We start from the raw sequence: 18,072 nt of genomic DNA, 5'->3' as shown, positions 1-18,072 counted from the left end.
CATTCAGAAAAAAATGGTAAGTTATGGACATCCAAGTCTACCAAATTATTAATAAACATAGAATTTCACACATACTCAAATCAGCTTCCCTAATTGGCTCACTTCAGTGTTAAGTTGTTTTTTTCTCTGACTACTTTATTTTAGGGAGGGAGTCCAATTTAAAATGATTTATTTTCCTAATCTTGTTTTCTCTTCTTTTCTCAGGCCACAATGCAACACTCTTGTACAAGTATTTTTAAGTACGTAACTCAGCCATAACTTCAATTACATGTACAAACTTAAATTGGGACATAAATAATTTGGTGATTTTTCTTCAGTACCACTTTTTTTTATCTTTAGCAAAAATAATAAACAGCAGAACTAATTTTTACTTGACTTGACTTAGCAGAAAAAAATGTTGATGGTAAATGAAAGTACAAGTGTTTGCTTTCTTACTGAATAAAAAGAGATTTCCAGCTTTTTTTTTGTGTGTGTGTGTGCTTAATACCTTTGGAAAACAAAAGCTCACACAGAAAAGTGCTCTTTGAAAAGAAGTGCTTTGCAGAATACGAAACTGCTGACAATATGGTGTCAAAAAATGCTGCTGACGTTCAGACACAAAACGTGAGTTGTCCTATTAAATATCTGCTAAGAGAACATAACTCTTGTGCTCTATATAGTCTCTCGACTGGAACAAGCCAGATCACAAACAACTTTTCATTAATCTTTTTTGACCTTTCCACTGAGAAGTTATTTTATGAGTCACGATTTAGTGACTGGCATAGTTATTGAATGATCATGAACGTCTGCTATGTTTAATCATGCCAGAAGTCTTCCCATTCTGTTATCTCCCCACCTTGCATTGCAGCTACACACAAAAACAGACTGTTTCTATCCACACAGGTAGAAGTGACCCAGCTACTGTAATTTCTTGACTTAAAATTGTATCCTTCTTCCATTCCAAGTTTAATAATTTAATTTACTCAAATTCAGAAGCACTAAAAGCAATTGGATACAGGTAAGATAAAATATAACCAGTTTCAAGTCTTCAGATTCCTTGTTGTGCTTTTTCTTTCTCCTTAGACAGGTTCTTTACCTACAGGCTCTTTATCATCATGGAAAATTAATCACATTACTGCTTAGAGAACAATAGCAAAGTGGCATTCCCTCCTCCCTTGACTGTCATCATGTCAGCAATGTTACAAAGTCACGTGGCGACTTTATTTCACTAGATTCCTTTAAGGCACCCTTCTCTGTTATAATAGCATGCTAGTTACTATCACTGAACTACATTGTAATTATAATAGTATTTTATGGCTGTATGGTGTTTTGCATAGCATAAAAGTACTACTTTGAATTATATCTTGCTCAAAGCCTTTTACAAATAAGAAATAATTAACCCTTTCTCAAGAACCCTGTGGGAAGTGGGCTGAAACAATAATAAAGCCGCCATTTCTATTTTATTAATTCCCTTCGCCTCCTAATAAGAAAGAAAACTTTAATGTAGCATAGTACATTAACCCCTAGACTCTTGTACCTTTTCAGCTGGAAGAGACAGGGTACTCGAGATGAGGAAATCTGCATTTTGATCTTAAATTGTAATATTTTTGGTGTTTGTTAATTAGTTAAAAGAATTGCACGTCTCAGGAAAAAAGTGATGCACTGCTTTCAGAAATAAATTGCCTCCTTTAGACCTATGATTTAATATAATGCACTGTAACAGTGGTTATCAAACTTCATCAGCATCACGTGGAAGGAAAGTTAAAACAACCGCTGGACTCATCCCAGGGCAGCTGAGTTGGGGCCTGAGAATCTGCATTTCCAACATGGGTCCAGGTGATACAGATGCCGCTTGACCAGGAGCCATGCTTTGAGAACCACTGAACTATAAGAACAAAATTCCTGAACAATGGGAATAATTTAGATACCACTATCTGGGCATTTTAGCTATTAAAGACCACTTTGCTACTGCCGAATTAATTTCAGAAAGGAGAAAAAAATTTTCCCTTTGAGATACAGTGAAGACATAACTTAGTCGATTCATTCTTGCTTTATAAATGGACCCAGTTAGTTTGTTTATTTTTTCTAAACAAGTTCCTGAAACTCCACAAAGAGGCCACACCTCACCAAAGCAAACAGCAAACTTCCTCTCTTTATAAGAGAAAGTCTAGTGAATAATTATAAAAAGAAACTCAGACCCATTACCTTTCCTTAGGCAATCCTCTTATTCTTAAAGATCTTAAAGAATAATTCCTAATTCCTAATTTCAGAATCAGTCATGTTTACAGCTACCGAAATTACCTTGTGTGCGCACAGGATCTGACATGGGGCTGGGGTCACTGAGACCTTGGGGGTTGATAGCTCTGACCATGAATAAGTAGATTGTATTGGGCCGCAGTCCTCTGACAGTGTAGAGGGTGGTCTTTACATGATTTGCCACCGTCTGCCAACTATTGCTCACTGATTGGCTGAAAGCAGAATAGAAATTTCGTTTAAAGAACAGTCGTAAAGGTATCAAAAATGGAGTTGGGTATTAATGACAAAGGTTAATGGCTGAAAATTAAACGCGCACACACACACACAACACTTGAAGTGCTCAGCGCAATAAATGAAACATTTGGGATGATTTCGGTTTATTCAACAACAAAGCCGAGCCTAACGAAAGTGCCATGCACAACAAAATTAAACTCAGCCCAGGAGATGTGACAGCCTTTGCTAATACGCAGCAGCCCACTAAATGAATACCTGTAAAAGGAAGAGAGGCCAAGATCACAACATCAAGTTTATACAATAAATATGGTCCTCGTAAAATGTATATATATAGATATGTATATATATACCTTGAAAAGAATTAACCTGTAGAAAGAATAAATGGACTACAGAGTAAATTATGCCAACACATTTTCCTGTTACAGGGTGTGTTTTCTTTTGCATCAATTCCACATGCAATATTATAATAGAGCCTTCTAAAACTACATATCTGTAAAAGAAGAGAGGAAGCATGTAATGAATATTTTCCCTTGGTCACATTTTTAATAAAACCGTACATTACACAGTATTGTGCTTTCCCATCTCAGAATGGTAAAATACCACTCTGTGTGTGTGCCACTTTCGAGTACTTCATTTAAGGTCAGATGCTACTTTTGCTCAAAATAAGGAGAAAATGTGATTTTCATAGCTGTCTGTTTATTTTTCAGGAGTCCTTCAGCATCAAAGCATGAAAATGATAGAAAAATACCATCTCGAAACCTGAAAACTATCTATCTGTCATTGCCTTAAGTACAGATTAAGGAAGCCTAAAATGAAAGTGATCATTGTCCTAATGTTTGTAAAGAAGGACAGTGGTTATCATCTCATCTTTAAAATGTCAGGTAGAAGCATACTGAAACCAAATCAAAAGCTGTATTTTCTCATTTTATCCATTCATATTTTACCCAATCTGCAGAAGACTGCTTTACAATGATGTTGACAACACACAACTTCAAATAACATGTGTAAACATCTTTTCCTTACAACAACCAGAAACACATGAAATCAATTTCTTAATTGTGGCTTTTTAATTTTCTCTCACGCATACCCAACAGATGTATTCAAACATACAGAATTAAAAAAAAAAAAAGGAATTATTTAAAGTTCTGCTCTAATTATTACGAACAAAGATTCCAGCGTCCCATGCCTCAATAAACTTTGCATAACTTAAACAATGCCTGTGCCTAATTAAATTTTCTGCCTAGTTCTAATGTCAAAATTCTCATCCTAAACCCCTACAGTGGTCACAGTAAGGAAAGGAGCTAAGTGATTATATCATGAGATAGATTTGTACAAATGTAGGTGTGGATATTTAAGTTATAAATGAAGAAAACAGCAAGATCTATTCTTGAATAAAGTCAGATATAAAAGATTAATTCTTAAAACACATTGACTGAACTTGTCTATGAAATAAAACAGGAGAGCTCCTCTGAGATTTTAGAATTTAGGAGTTAAAGCAAAAGCCCAATGGAGGAGAAAGGAACTGTCCCATACCTGAATGCCTCAATGACATATGCACTTGCTGGAAAGGTTCCAGGGGTACCTGGTTGCCAGGACAAGGTGACGCTGTTCTTAGTAACATCAGTGACCTGTGGTTTGGATGGTGGTCCTGGCAAGTCGTTTAAATCATAACTTTTACTGATTGTTGCTCCAGATTCTATAAAGGACAAACAGAAAAAAAAAAAAAAATAATTAATTTCGTTCCTGATTGCATAAGCTGACAATGCTGCTTACAAAAAGGATAAACAGTCTACTGAAAGAGTCGATCTAGACAGAGAGCAATTTATCTTCATTCTGAATTAGAAACACATAAGTGAAAATTTACTTTCCCACATGTTAATAAATGTTGACTTCCACACATAATCACTAGAATTTCTTGCACTTTAGACAAAGACAATAAAATAACAAGGTTATCAAGGATACATTTATCAAATTGCACACACGCAATGCTATATGCCAAGTGGCACAGGAATTCAAAAGTGGCATGAGACTTTAGTTTTTACACGCAATGAATTTAAAATCCCAATCTCTCCTTAACTTGTTATTTGATAATGACCTATTCGATAAATGGGCTCAGGATTTCTGCTGTTCAGATAATTCACAAAGAACTCACCTGTCACATCCAGCACAGCACTCCAAGAGGTCTCCCCACTTGAACTTGTAGCCACGCAAGTATATGTGCCAGTATCAGAAATCTACAGTGCACAGAAGGGACAGAATTAATCATTTTGTGGAATAATTACTTGATCTCTACCAAGCAATATTTAATTTCTTAAAATGTGATATATCATTTGGCTGTCCAAACTTTTCATTACAGTCAATCATAGGTACACAGGAAATATTAAAATAAACTCTCATAATGCTACTGTATTTACAACAGAGATTCAAAGGTTTTTTTATTTTTATTTCTGCAACTAGATATTTGTCTAGTAAACACCATTTCTCTCCCCTCTATCTCTCTCTTGCCTCCATGGTAATACTCATCTCTTAACTCCATTTTACAGTGGGGCTTCACTGTGTCAGAGCAGATATGGACAATTTAGGACAGGATTTTTTCTGCATCCCATAAACATAGAGAAACAGCAATGTAAAGCTGTGCTTTCTGTCTCAACTACACTAGATTTCAATGGGTAAAAGGTAGCCAGGAAGAATAAGCAATGAGATAATAGGTGGCCAACCCTACATTTCTTTTGAAAGATAGGGGGAAAAGCTGGGAAAAAAAAAAAAAAAGTTAAATATATCCCCTTTAAAGAGATTCAAACCCATTGCCGTTGAGTTGGTCCCTATTCATAGCAATCTTATAGGACTGAGTAGAACGGCCCCTTATGGTTTCCAAGGTGAACCTGCAGCCATATGAGTGAATGAAACAAATTGTATCATTACAAGCCAAACAAAACTTGTTTACTGAATCACTAAAATTTACAGCTGAAAGGGGCCACAGAGATAATCTATGACTTTTTTTTAGACATACTTAAACATTGCCATTTCATTAATCACTTAAATATATATTTGTTATGCAGTGAAGAATGGAAAAAAGACTTTTAGAATGATATAGTTCATAACATAATAAAGATTTCTCTTCCACAAATGAAAAAGGCAGAAGATTCAGTGAGCACACCGTGACAAAAATCCAAGATGGATTTCAGATATAACCCAAAAGTCCTCACTGGGGTTAAGCTTCATGCTGACAGTGCAAACAACACACTTTTGCATTGGCTTGGGGGTTGAAGAAAAAGTGAGACAAGGAAGAAACACCGATGAACAAATGAAATATCACCATTCCCAAGATAAAAAAAAACAAAAACAAACCCAGTGCCGTTGAGTCGATTCCGACTCATAGCGACCCTATAGGACAGAGAAGAACTGCCCCATAGAATTTCCAAGGAGCGCCTGGCGGATTCGAACTGCCGACCCTTTGGTTAGCAGCCGTAGCACTTAACCACTACGCCACCGGGGTTTCCATTCCCAAGATGTAGGATTAAAATTTTGTGATGAACATGAGTCTAATTCTTGATGAAATACAGGAGGTCATGGTATATTATATCTGCTGGGTTCAAAACATAAGTGTATTGAGGACTCCACCTTCTACAGTTGATTCTCAGGTAAATCATTGGTGCATGGATGCTACTGCTGCTGCACCATTTTAATTGATTTGAAATGCCATTATATATTTTAACTTAGCTTTCAAATTGCTCTGGCATGTCATTCTTTACCATATTATCTCTGTACAATCGTCTCCTATTGTACAGAGGAATGAGGAGGATAGGCATTGTAGAAAGAGCCACCCTTTCAAATGTGGCTGTGCGCGCATTACAGTCATTAAAAATCTTTGCATTTAAGAAGCATCACTCACAAACTAAATATAATGAGCTGAGGTTGGATTCTAATGGGATATTCATTTGAATACGGTCTGTGGCAGAGGAAAAGAATTTGCATTTTATTATAGCTGTTGAACAAAAACGTAGCACTTGCTATTACGCGCGAATGCTAAGAGTATGTAGGTAATGTTTCTTAACTGCATCTCCTTGTCATTGTGTGGAGGCACAAGTCTGACGTTAGCCGTGGTAGGTATACTTTAATGAGTGTTGGAATATTCTCCTCTTCAAAAGATACAGATTCAGTTACCAATTAGCTGGACTATGAGGACACAGCATTCATCATATTTTTCGGTACCAAAAAAGGAATGGTGAGACAGAAAGGAATATGACCTACAGAAATCCTCTCTTGACTGCACAAGTGAAATACTGTAAAGCACATTTTTATCTCCCTTTAAATACAGCCATCTTCCAGCAAAAAAGAACAACATTTTCATTTTGGAGTTTATCAAAAGCCTAAATATCATGACTAAAACTCACTCTTCTATCACCATCATCATCACCACATTCGTTTTTATTCCTTAAACTTTAAATAACGTCTTTTGTGGGTCATGAGTCTTTCACATCGTCTCCATCCGTGTCCTTTTATCCTTAACCAAGTGCTTTAAAAAGAGATTAATGTGCTGGCACACACCATCACCTACTTTTCTCCTTGCGTAGTTGGCTGCTTGTGTCTCAGCGAGATGACTCAGAAGCCTGTCAGCGGGCTCAAAGTTTGTTTGAGATCATCCAGCACCCACCTTTAATTGCTTCTTTCAAACACTACTGGGGAGCTTGACTATTCAAGCACACCCTTTAATTCAGTGGTACAGTGAAAATGCATTAACCTCCATGGCCCAAGCCTGCCTCTAGCCCAGAGAGAGAGGTTAAAGTGTTTACACAAGGAGACTTGGCATTAATTTTTAATAACTTCCATTTTGTTCAAAGAAGGTTAACAATTAATTTACAATCAATGATAAGACAGGCTAAAAAAAGAACTGTATTAATTTATTTTTCTCTTATTTGAACTTGACAATGTTGTTTTCATCTTACAGCAGTAATTAATGTCTATGTCTCAAAATTAAATGTGTGTGTGTGTGCGTGCACATATGCAATGATATGAGCCACAAAAATAGAAAGCCATTCTTTTTGGCATATTTATCCATACGATACACTGATAAAATAACCGGATAAACATGTAAACCTATGTATACACTAAAAGAATAATATTTCAAATTATGATTACCTGAAAATATGTACAATAAAAATATTTAATTTTCCTTCCCTGGTTTGTAAATGGGAAAAGTCCCCTACATTGTTTTTTGTGGTTCTCTTTTTATTCATCTCAGCACACAATTTCTACCTGGACATCACATTCTACTAATTGTTCTCTCACTGAATAATTTTCGATCCATTTTTCTTCATCCACTATCACATCAACTATCTTAGCTCTGGCTCTCCTCCCCAGTCTTGTTACTATAACACACTGTCCAGTTTTTGCATAGAGCTTGGTATATTGTGGGTGGGCTCGCTATATTTGGTCAAATGAGTTGAATGTATTTGTGGCAGACAACTGGTCCCTTGACAACATCCTCCTGGTATTCTCATCTTGTGTAGCTCCTCACCTTGACTACGGGAGGGACCTGTGACTTTCTTCTAACCAAAAGAATACAGCGAAAGAGTGACAGGATGTCACTTTTGGTAACTTGTTATATTGGATTATATTACTTGTCTTGCAAGAAGACTCTCTTCCTTGTTGACTTTGAGGAAGCAAGTGGTCATTTTGAGAACATCCACATGCCAAGGAACTAATGGCCATCTCTGACCAACAGCCAGCAAGAAACTTAGGTTATCAGTCTGATAGCCAGAAAGAGCATTATTTTTGGAAAAGATCTTGGAAGGGGATCTTTTCTTTTCCCAGTCATTCCTTAGATGAGACAACATCCCTGACTGACACCTGATTATAGTCCTTGGAGACCATGAAGCAGAGGACCTAGCTAGGTCATCTTCAGACACCTGATCTTCAGAAAATGTGAGATAAAAAATGTATGTTGTTTATACCTCTAAGCATTTGTTAAAATTGAGATACATTAATAGACGATTAATACAAATACTCAAAACTAGATATTTTATTTTGAATTCCTCCTGAAACAGGTCCAACTTTTATAATATTACCAGGAATGGTCATCCTTCACCACATAATCCTCTCAGAAAGGGCAAGAAATGGCCTGTTTTTGTCTATGGGTTTAAATACAAAACCCACAGAAACTTAACCTAAAATATAAGGTTTTCTATCAACTAGCCAAATCTGGTTCTTATATACTCAGTCTCATCTCTTTTCTCTTTAATTTTCCACACAACTCTTTGGCCAAGCCAATTTATCCATATTTCCCTACATATATCATTTTTTTTCAAACTCACTTTGTTCATGAGAGTAAATCAGATGCATTTGTCACTTTCAAATTACTTTAAATAATGCGGTATTATTATTTACATGGAGCCTTGGTGGCGCAGGGGTTAAGAGTTCAGGCTGCTCCCAAAAAGGTGGGCAGTTTGAATCCACACTGGAAACCCTCTGTGACAGTTCTACTCTGTCCTATAGGGTTGCTATGAGTCAGAACTGACTTGACAGCAACATTAAATTTTTAAAATTTCTAGTTTCATTGGTTGTACACACATGGATTGGGATGAAGAAGTAAAAGGTATCTAGGTCTGTCATGAATTTATGAGTAACATAAGGACAATCACCTTCCCTTTAATTTTAATTCATCGTTTGTAAAATAAGAAATACCATATAAGGCAATTACACTAGGATATAAGATTTTAGGTTCACCCATAGTTTTTCCCTAGGGTAGTACTTACATTGAGATGAAAACCCAAATATAAATCAAATATCACTTACCCGTAAATTCTTAATCTGCAGTGTTCCTTGCTCTTGTATTGTTGCTCTTGGATCTCTACCCAGAAAAGTAAATCCTTCTTTTAACCAGCTAATGACAGGAAGAGGATCACCAGTAGCTTTACATTTCAATAATGCTGTACCGTCTACTGCTAGTGTTTGGTTGGCTGGGCCTTGTAGAATTATGGGTGGAGGTCTATCTGTCAAAACTAAAGGATAAAGATATTTTCAGGATATGTTAACTTCTATGAAATCCAATAGTCTTGATATCCTGATATTGAAAGTACGTTTAATTTCCCAAATTCACGCACATTACTTTATAACGTACTCTGTATTTTCTTTATCAATACATACAATACATGGATACATATTGTTTGAACTCACTGATGTATCTGAACATGTGGTGTTGGCGAAAAAGACTGAGTATACTGTGGACTGCCAAAAGAATGAACGAATCATTCTTAGAAGAAATACAACCAGAATGCTCCATACAAGCAAGGATGACAAAACTTTGACTCATTTACTTTGGAGACATCATTAGGAACTATCAATCATTACAAAAGCACATCACATTTGGCAATGAAAAAGATCAGTGAAAAGGAGGGAAACCTTCAGTGAGATAGACTGACATAATGGTGGCAACAATGGACCAGTGGACTCAAACATATCAACCATCATGAAGATGGTGCTGGCCCAGGGAACATTTTGTTTTGTTATACATAAGTTTGCCATGAGTTGAAGCCAACTCAGTGACAACATATACACCATGCATACTACACTAAATCCATATATATTGTTTATAATTTACTTTGCATTAACTATAATTAAGATACAGGTATATACATGGTTCGAACCTGCCCAGTAGCTCTGCGGGAGAAAGACCTGGCCATCTGCTACCATAAAAATTACAGCCTAGAAAACCCTATGAGGCAGTTCTACTCTGTCACATGGGGTCACTATGAGTCAAAATTGACTTGATGGCACCTAACAACATAATTAAGATATCAAGAGGATATATTCTGACATTTTAGAAAAGTTTAGACATACCGAAAGGTTTAGTCATATTAAAATGAAAATATATCCTGCTTAGAGAAGTCATTCATAAAATAGCCATTTTATCTCACATATGCCTTTTTAAAAAGTTTATGAAGCATCATAGGGGTAGAGTCAAATTTTATTTTTGCTTTTATTGTAAGTATATGTTCAATAAATAATTTCAACTTTCATGGCTCCAGTTGTATGCTATATTTAATAGGTTAAAATACTTCTATTGATGTTAAAATGTCAGATTATAAGTAAATTGTTTCCAAAAATTGTAACACTAGGTCTTTAAATTATAGCAATATCATTTTGCTAATTTAATTTAACCAGTCCTTACAATTAAGAAGGAAACCTGGTGGTGTGGTAGTTAAGTACTACGGCTGCTAACCAAGAGGTTGGCAGTTCAAATCCGCCAGGCACTCCTTGGAAACTCTATGGGGCAGTTCTACTGTGTCTTATAGGGTTGCTATGAGTCGGAATCCACTTGACGGCAGTGGGTTTTTAGTGAGTTTTACAATTAAGAAAAAAAAAAAAAAGCCAGCCTAGTTAGACTATGTTTGTGGTATGGCAAAAATAGTTTTAATACAAAATCAGAGTGCTTACAAATATCAATTCCTGTGTTCATTTGGAAAACTGGTGGCATAGTGGTTAAGAGTTAGGGCTGCTAACCAACAGTTTGGCAGTTCAAATCCACCAGGCACTCCTTGGAAACCCTATGGGGAAGTTCCACCGTGTCCCACAGGGTTGCTATGAGTTGGAATCGACTTGACGCCAATGGGTTTGGTTTTTTTGATTTGTGTTCAATTTGGGTACATTTCCCATAATTTTACAAATTTTTAGTATTTATTGTTTGTTTATCAATATTGTTTTGTAGCAATAACTTTAGGGTCCTCAGAAGTATTTCATAACGATTTAGGATGAGCATCATATGCCTTTCCAATGTTAACTACTAAAATTTTACTTTCCAATTGTTCTTTCCACTTTTCCAAGTAATTAATCTGGTAGGGCCTTGACATTTATGAGGACTACTCTCAAGATTTACATCTAAAATTATTTCTATAGCATAAAATTACCTTCAAAAAAAAATGTTTTTTAAGCACATAGGGAGCACGGTTACAGACACTTCCTAGTCATATCAAAACAACACACAGGATTGGTTTACTGGGCTAAAAGGCTTAGGGCTACTGCTTCAGGGAACAATTTAGTCAATTGGCATAACATGGTTCATAAAGATAATGTTCTACACCCTAGCTTGGTGAGTAGTGTCTGGGGTCTTAAAAGTTTGTAAGTGGCTGTCTAAAATAAAACTATCGGTCTCTACTCATCTGGAGCAAAAAAGAATGAAGGAAACCAAAGACTCAAAGAAGAAACTGGTCCACAGGACTAACATCCCACAGGGACCACAGCCTCTTCTAACCTGAGACCAGTAGAGCTAGCTGCTGCCCGGCTACCATTACCGAGTGTTCTGACCAGGGACACAATGCAAGATCCCAGATAGAATGGGAGAAAAAGTAGAACAAAATACAGATTCCTAAAAAAGGCCAGACCTACTGGACTGATAGAGACGAGAGGGCTAAGATACACTTTGAACTGGGCACTGAAACTACTCTTAAAGATCACCTTCTAACCAAATAATAAGTTGTCTTATAAAATGAACACCACCACCCGTGAGTAATATGCTCCCTTAAACATCAACTACATGAGACCAAGCAGTCAACATTTATCTAAAAGCAGTCAACATTTATCTATCTGGGAAGGCAAGGAGGGGAAAAGGAGCTAGATCAAAGGAAATAGAGCAAACAATGAAAGTAATGAGAACAATGACACATTGTGAAAATTGTATCCAATGCCATGGAGTAATCTGTGTAAAAAATTGTTAAATGGGAAGCTAATTTGCCATGTAAACTTTCACCTAAAATACAATAAAATATTTTTTAAAAAAGTTTTTACAAGTTTAAACGAAAATCTCACATGGGCTCTTCAGATGTTTAATGCATGTTAGATAACAACTGGTAGTGACCAAAGCTATATATAGACGTCTTCTTCCATCCAACACAGCAAATGCATGTCTCAGCAAAACATCAATGTATCATAGGCCAAGGAATAGAAATTCAGGGCCACAGCTAAATACTTGAAACCTAAGACTGTGTTCCTTCAAAGAAGCATGCATGCCTTAATTTAAATGGGTGGTAGAAATACGGAGTCAATTGGAGGCAAGCTTTCATCCAGAGCTCATTAGAAGATCACCTCACAATGAAGGAGATAAAACTGACATGTCCAGACCCAAGGAAGTCTTTCTGAAGAGAATATTCTATAAATTTCAGCTAAGAGTTCTTTTAATTACCCAAAATATGCTTCATATTGTAAAAACAGTAAAAAAAAAAAAAAAAAAACTTTCAAAAAAAGGGAAAAAAAGGTGGATTCTGATATTATTGCCAAGCAATTGTGATGGGGCTGTGTCTTCTGGATGTCCCTCCTTCTCAACTATTAATGGGTTTTTTTTTCTCAAGGAGGCCATCTTGTATTACAACGGATGTAATTGTAAACGTCATTTTGCTTAATGCTCTACTCTTCTTTGTCCATGAGTTTATCAATACCAATTTATATGATTACTTCTCAATCAATATGCATCATCTTTATTACTGGAGTTCACAATTTGGGGGAAAAATACTAAAACTAATAAGTACGTTTGGAGCTTACTACTAGAAAGCCAACCAATTTAAACACAGAAGTTATAATATAGATCTCTTGCATATCAAGATACAACGGACTTCAATCAAACTAGAGTTTTCAAAGCTTTGACCATCTCAAAGCAGATCCCCTAGTTCTTTCTTCTCAAGGGCCACTGGGTAAGTTCAAACTGCCAGTCTTTTGGTTTGTAAGAGAGTATTTAATCTTTTGTGTCACCCAGGATTTCAAAACCTACTACATCAAGATATGTATTTAAACATATGTTTGTTTGTCAAGTTATGTATTTAAAAATATGTATTATACATATTTACATATATGTGTTTGTGTGTACATAAATGTATAAACATAAGGAGGCTCTGGGTGTTTTACTGGTTAATGTGCTTGGCTACTAAGTAGAAGGTATGAATTCACCCAGAGGAGTCTTGAAAGATACCTACTTCTGAAAACTCAGCCACTGAAACCCTACAGAACACAGTTTTACTCTGACACACATGCGGTTGCCGTGAGTTGGAACTGACTCGATGGCAACCGGTTGCCATGAGTATATAAAATGTTAAAAAAAAAAACTAAGAAAAACAGTATTCTTGTTTGTCTGTTGCTCACAAACAAAAATTAGATCCATTTATTACACTGGTTCTCTTTCAAATTCTTCATTTTAGAAATAAATATAATAAAATTAATAGAATGTAGAAGAACAATATTATAACAATTATAACACATCTGGCAATAATTGTGCACATGGAACTCAAATGGAAAATCTCATGGAATTTATATATGGGTCAAAAAAGAAAGGCTAGTTCACAAAGATTATAGTTATCAATTCAATGAAAAAATGGGTCTAAATTATCAGAGTAGAACCTATTCTTGAATTTTAAATAATGTTACTACTTCATTTCCAAATACAGAATTCTAGTAATTACTTATCATTCTGCCCTCATTTTTTTATCCCTGAAATCATTAGATACAGCCAAAGGAGATCTAATTCCTTCCTTCCTTCCTTCCTTCCTTCCTTCCTTCCTTCCTTCCTTCCTTCCTTCCTTCCTTCCTTCCTTCCTTCCTTCCTTCCTTCCTTCCTTCCTTCCTTCCTTCCTTCCTTCCTTCCTTCCTTCCTTCCTTCCTTCCTTCCTTCCTTCCTTCCTTCCTTCCTTCCTTCCTTCCTTCCTTCCTTCCTTCCTTCCTTCCTTCCTTCCTTCCTTCCTTCCTTCCTTCCTTCCTTCCTTCCTTCCTCCCTTCCTTCCCTTTCCTTCCTTTCTTTCTCCCTCCCTCCATCCCTCCCTTCTTTTTTTTGTTTTTTACTATCTACATGAGTAACTCATTGTCTTTTAAATGAACTTGATCAATAAAGTAATTGAAAATCTCCTGGCCAGAAGGAATTTTCAGTTTCAAGGATGTTATGGGTAAAAGATGACCACAGGTTTCCATGACACTAAGGTCGAAGGTTAAATGAACATTTAGGGTATCCAGTGATCTGTGAATAACTCCATGGTCTTCACTAACTATGCATTATAAATCCTCAATAAGCTATTCATATAAGATCATGGTGTGACATTTATTGTCAATATAAGAGATGAATACATTTCTTCTCTCTATTCCTTTTAGATTCTATTGGTTCAACTCATAGACCTCTCATTACAATTTTCCAATTGCTGAGAGAAAAAGATAGGGTAGAAGAAAAGAAGATATGAAGAGCAGTGCCAATGAATTAATGAGAAAGTCTTTCACAGGAATATTTTGAAACTCAAGTACATTGAACTATTTTAGCTCAATCTATAATCAGTAAAATTATCACTCAACACAGCACCTTTCCTCACCATTAGCATTTTCATCTTATATGAACACTTGAGTTAAAAATATTTCCCAGAAAAGTCTAAGTGCAAAAATGTAACAACAGAAACATTGCTAGAGATGGGATAATTAATCACTTGCTTCTCTGCTTGCTTCTCTGAATAGGACATATGTTCTCATTCTGCATTGGAATTTCAATTGGCTCTAAATTGCCCTGGATCATACCAAAAAAATACGTTCAAAATGAAAAGGATGGCTCACATATTATTAAATCATTAACCAATCTGAAAAATCCACAGCTTTGAATAGAAGCTGAAGTCATCAGTTAATGTGGCAAATTAATGGTTAGAGACAGGCATATATATGTGCGTGGGTGTGTGTCTATGTATACATATGTACACATACACGTATATATATACACGTGTATATACATATATATAACAAATATGCACAGAGAGAGAGAGATCTTGAAGTTAGATTTCTTTGCTGTCAAAAATCAATAACTTATATAACCTTCTTTTCATGATGGCTGCAAAAGGATCTTGACTTTGTGATTGCTTACTTAAGTAAAAATCAATGTAGGGATTAATATCCAAGTCAACTGAACCAAAATGTGTAGAGCCATCTCAGTCATCAGACGATTTAAACTTGCTGGTCCTCTTTTAATTTTGATGTCAGAAATGAAGCTAGAATAACTACTATTTCTGAGATTAGACAACAACTAACATGTGCTATGAAAACAAAAGTTTTCCTTCTCATTACATGAGACATAATATGAGCATTCACCAACTATACCAATATTTTACGAACAGTATCTTTCATATCAACTGGCTTTTCTAATTTATCAATTATGTTTTCTACAAATATGGTTTGCCCTTTTTTATAACCATTTCTTCATTTAGAAACATTTTAAAGTCTATCTTTGTAAAATACTGTAAGCAACTAGACTATAATAGAGATCTTAATCATTATGCTTGGATATTTTACAGTAATATAGAATAAAAATTATTTGTTCAGAATATCTTATATTACAAGTATATGTATCTGGACATTTTTGCTGATAATAGAACACAAAAGAACTTAAAAAGATTAACAATACTCTTTACTCTTTTGAAGAAATATGGAGTTACAAAGGATCAAAGATCTTGCCCATCTAAAGGAAGAATTTCTCATCACCGTTACCCTTGAACCTGACTTCTCCTTTCAGCTCCATAGCAGTAAATCTCTGCAGCATCAGCAGGTGCAGCCGTTAAGGACTCCATGTCCTCACAGCCAATGTTTGTCTGTTCTATTTATTCCCCTTCCTGACACGGCATTGAATCAGGCAATACCATGGACAGATATTAAAAAATACTGCCTTTCTATTAATTTTAAATGACCTTTTAATCTACATGTAAATTTGAAGTGTATGAAAGAGCACTGAATTGTCCCCAGCAGAGAAAGAAGAAAAACAGACAGGTCACAGACCAAAGCTCTAATAGCTCAGAAGCCAGCATGAGGAGAAAAACAAAACACAACAAAAAACTCATAAATATAAGATCACAAGAAAGAACTCTTAATTTAAGACATCAAAGAATAGGGATTAAGTTCATGCTCGGAGATTCATGAAATACCTACCACTCGTTAGCTGTCAACTGTGACAAACAAGCTTGTGCGGAAAAAAGTCAAATTATGCAAAGCCCTATATCTCTTTCGGCTTTTATTATAAAGGTAGGCTCCTCGGTTAAGAATCATTGTATATAATCTTTATAAATGAGATAATAATAATTTTAGCATTCATCAGTACTTTGGTAGGCACTTAAATAAACTTCATAAAAGTATAATTAAAAAGTCACAGAAATTCCACAATGTGATTAATATTGAAGGTGATAACTCCTCTTCCTTTAGTAAAACAAAATTATTAATATCCATTAGAAACAATTATGTCAGCATAAGCTAAATAAAAATATACAGTATAAATTTCTGTACACTGCCACTGTTACATTGTTAATTTTAAAAAATGTATCACTATATTTTTAAGAATAAAATGAATGGTCCACTGATGTTCTTCTTTGGGAAAATAAATTGAGTACTATCAGGGAGAACTAGAAACCAGTCAAATTGCTATTTTGCGTAGATTCAAACTTTAAAAAAATAAGCATTAACCTAAACGAGTTAGCAAATCAGAAAAACGCACACGGTTCACATGGATGCTGAAATAAAATCACTATTTTCATAAGACAAGTCCAATAGTAATAATAAAATCGCACCATCAGTAACCTCCAGCTGGGCTTTTGCTAAAATGCTGCCTGCCACAGTGAGGGCCTGGCAGATGTAGTAACCCGCATCCGAACGCTGAATGTTGGTAATCGTGAGATCTCCAGTTGGCGACACGGAACATCTACTGTTGGGTTGCTGGGGTTGGTTTGGAAAAAGCAGGTTCTGTGGAAGCAAACACAATCTCATTAGTATTTTTCCCCTACTCTGCAGGGAAAATATAACAGCTATTACAATAATGGGAACATGGTTGAGAAAAGGAAAAAAAAAACAGATTTTAAAAAAAAATGTGGTACTGAAATGAGTAAATGGCACATAGTGAGTTCTGCTGGGCAACTTTTTCCAAATCATGGAAAAACAAATTTCCCTAAGAAGCATGATTTCGTAGAACAAACAATCAACTGCATTTTTAAGTGTCTGTGTCTTTATCGTAACCATTGACACTCTCTTTGGCTTTTCACTAGTTATTTAATATCTTTGAGACTTGGTTTCCTCATCTGTAAAGTGGATAGTAATAATGCTTATCTGACTCAAGCCATAAGACATTGTGAAGATCAGGATTGTAATAGGAACTCTGTGTGTGCTTTATAAGCTGCAAAGTACTAAAGAATGGCAAATATAATTTCTTCTGCTCATTTGAAACACTCGATGGACTCAGCTGAATTTCCCCTAAAGGTGTTCAAAAGTGCTTGATGAAGACCAACAAAGACAGCTGAATCTTCTTTTGTTGTAAGCTGTCAGTAGGCCATGGTAGCTTCAGAAGGAGCTAGGAACCAACACTACAGTTTAAGCAAGATTAAACACATTACTGAAACTAAAAAATAGAATGTAGAATGCTTCTGAAATATATGCATGCTGAGCTTAAAGAATTCCATAAGATAACTTTAAAATATTAGGTTACCAAATGTCTCAAAATAAATTGTCACTATTATTAGGTGCTATCGAGTTGGTTCCAGCTCGTAAGTGACCCTATGTACAACAGAATGAAACACTGCCTGGTCCTGGGCCATCCTCACAATTGTCATAATAAATACATAC

At 35.6% G+C, this 18,072-nt stretch overlaps 1 protein-coding gene across 14 annotated transcripts in view; it reads right to left on the bottom strand.

Moving 5' to 3' along the window:
* ROBO2 (roundabout guidance receptor 2) overlaps positions 1 to 18,072 on the bottom strand; it is a 652,610-nt gene that overhangs the window by 99,289 nt on the left and 535,249 nt on the right. For all 14 annotated transcript variants that reach the window (XM_049858165.1, XM_049858166.1, XM_049858169.1 and 11 more), the window contains 5 exons: positions 17,028 to 17,199; positions 9,265 to 9,470; positions 4,622 to 4,703; positions 4,003 to 4,165; positions 2,281 to 2,447 (listed from right to left, as the gene is read on the bottom strand). In XM_049858165.1, the coding sequence (XP_049714122.1) occupies positions 2,281 to 2,447; positions 4,003 to 4,165; positions 4,622 to 4,703; positions 9,265 to 9,470; positions 17,028 to 17,199 (790 nt within the window). The remainder of the gene's footprint in view (positions 1 to 2,280; positions 2,448 to 4,002; positions 4,166 to 4,621; positions 4,704 to 9,264; positions 9,471 to 17,027; positions 17,200 to 18,072) is intronic.

Source organism: Elephas maximus, chromosome 18 (assembly GCF_024166365.1).
Source record: "Elephas maximus indicus isolate mEleMax1 chromosome 18, mEleMax1 primary haplotype, whole genome shotgun sequence".
NCBI lineage: Eukaryota > Metazoa > Chordata > Mammalia > Proboscidea > Elephantidae > Elephas > Elephas maximus.
Note: the sequence above shows the minus strand (reverse complement) of the source record. Positions and strands in the feature narration are given on the sequence as shown.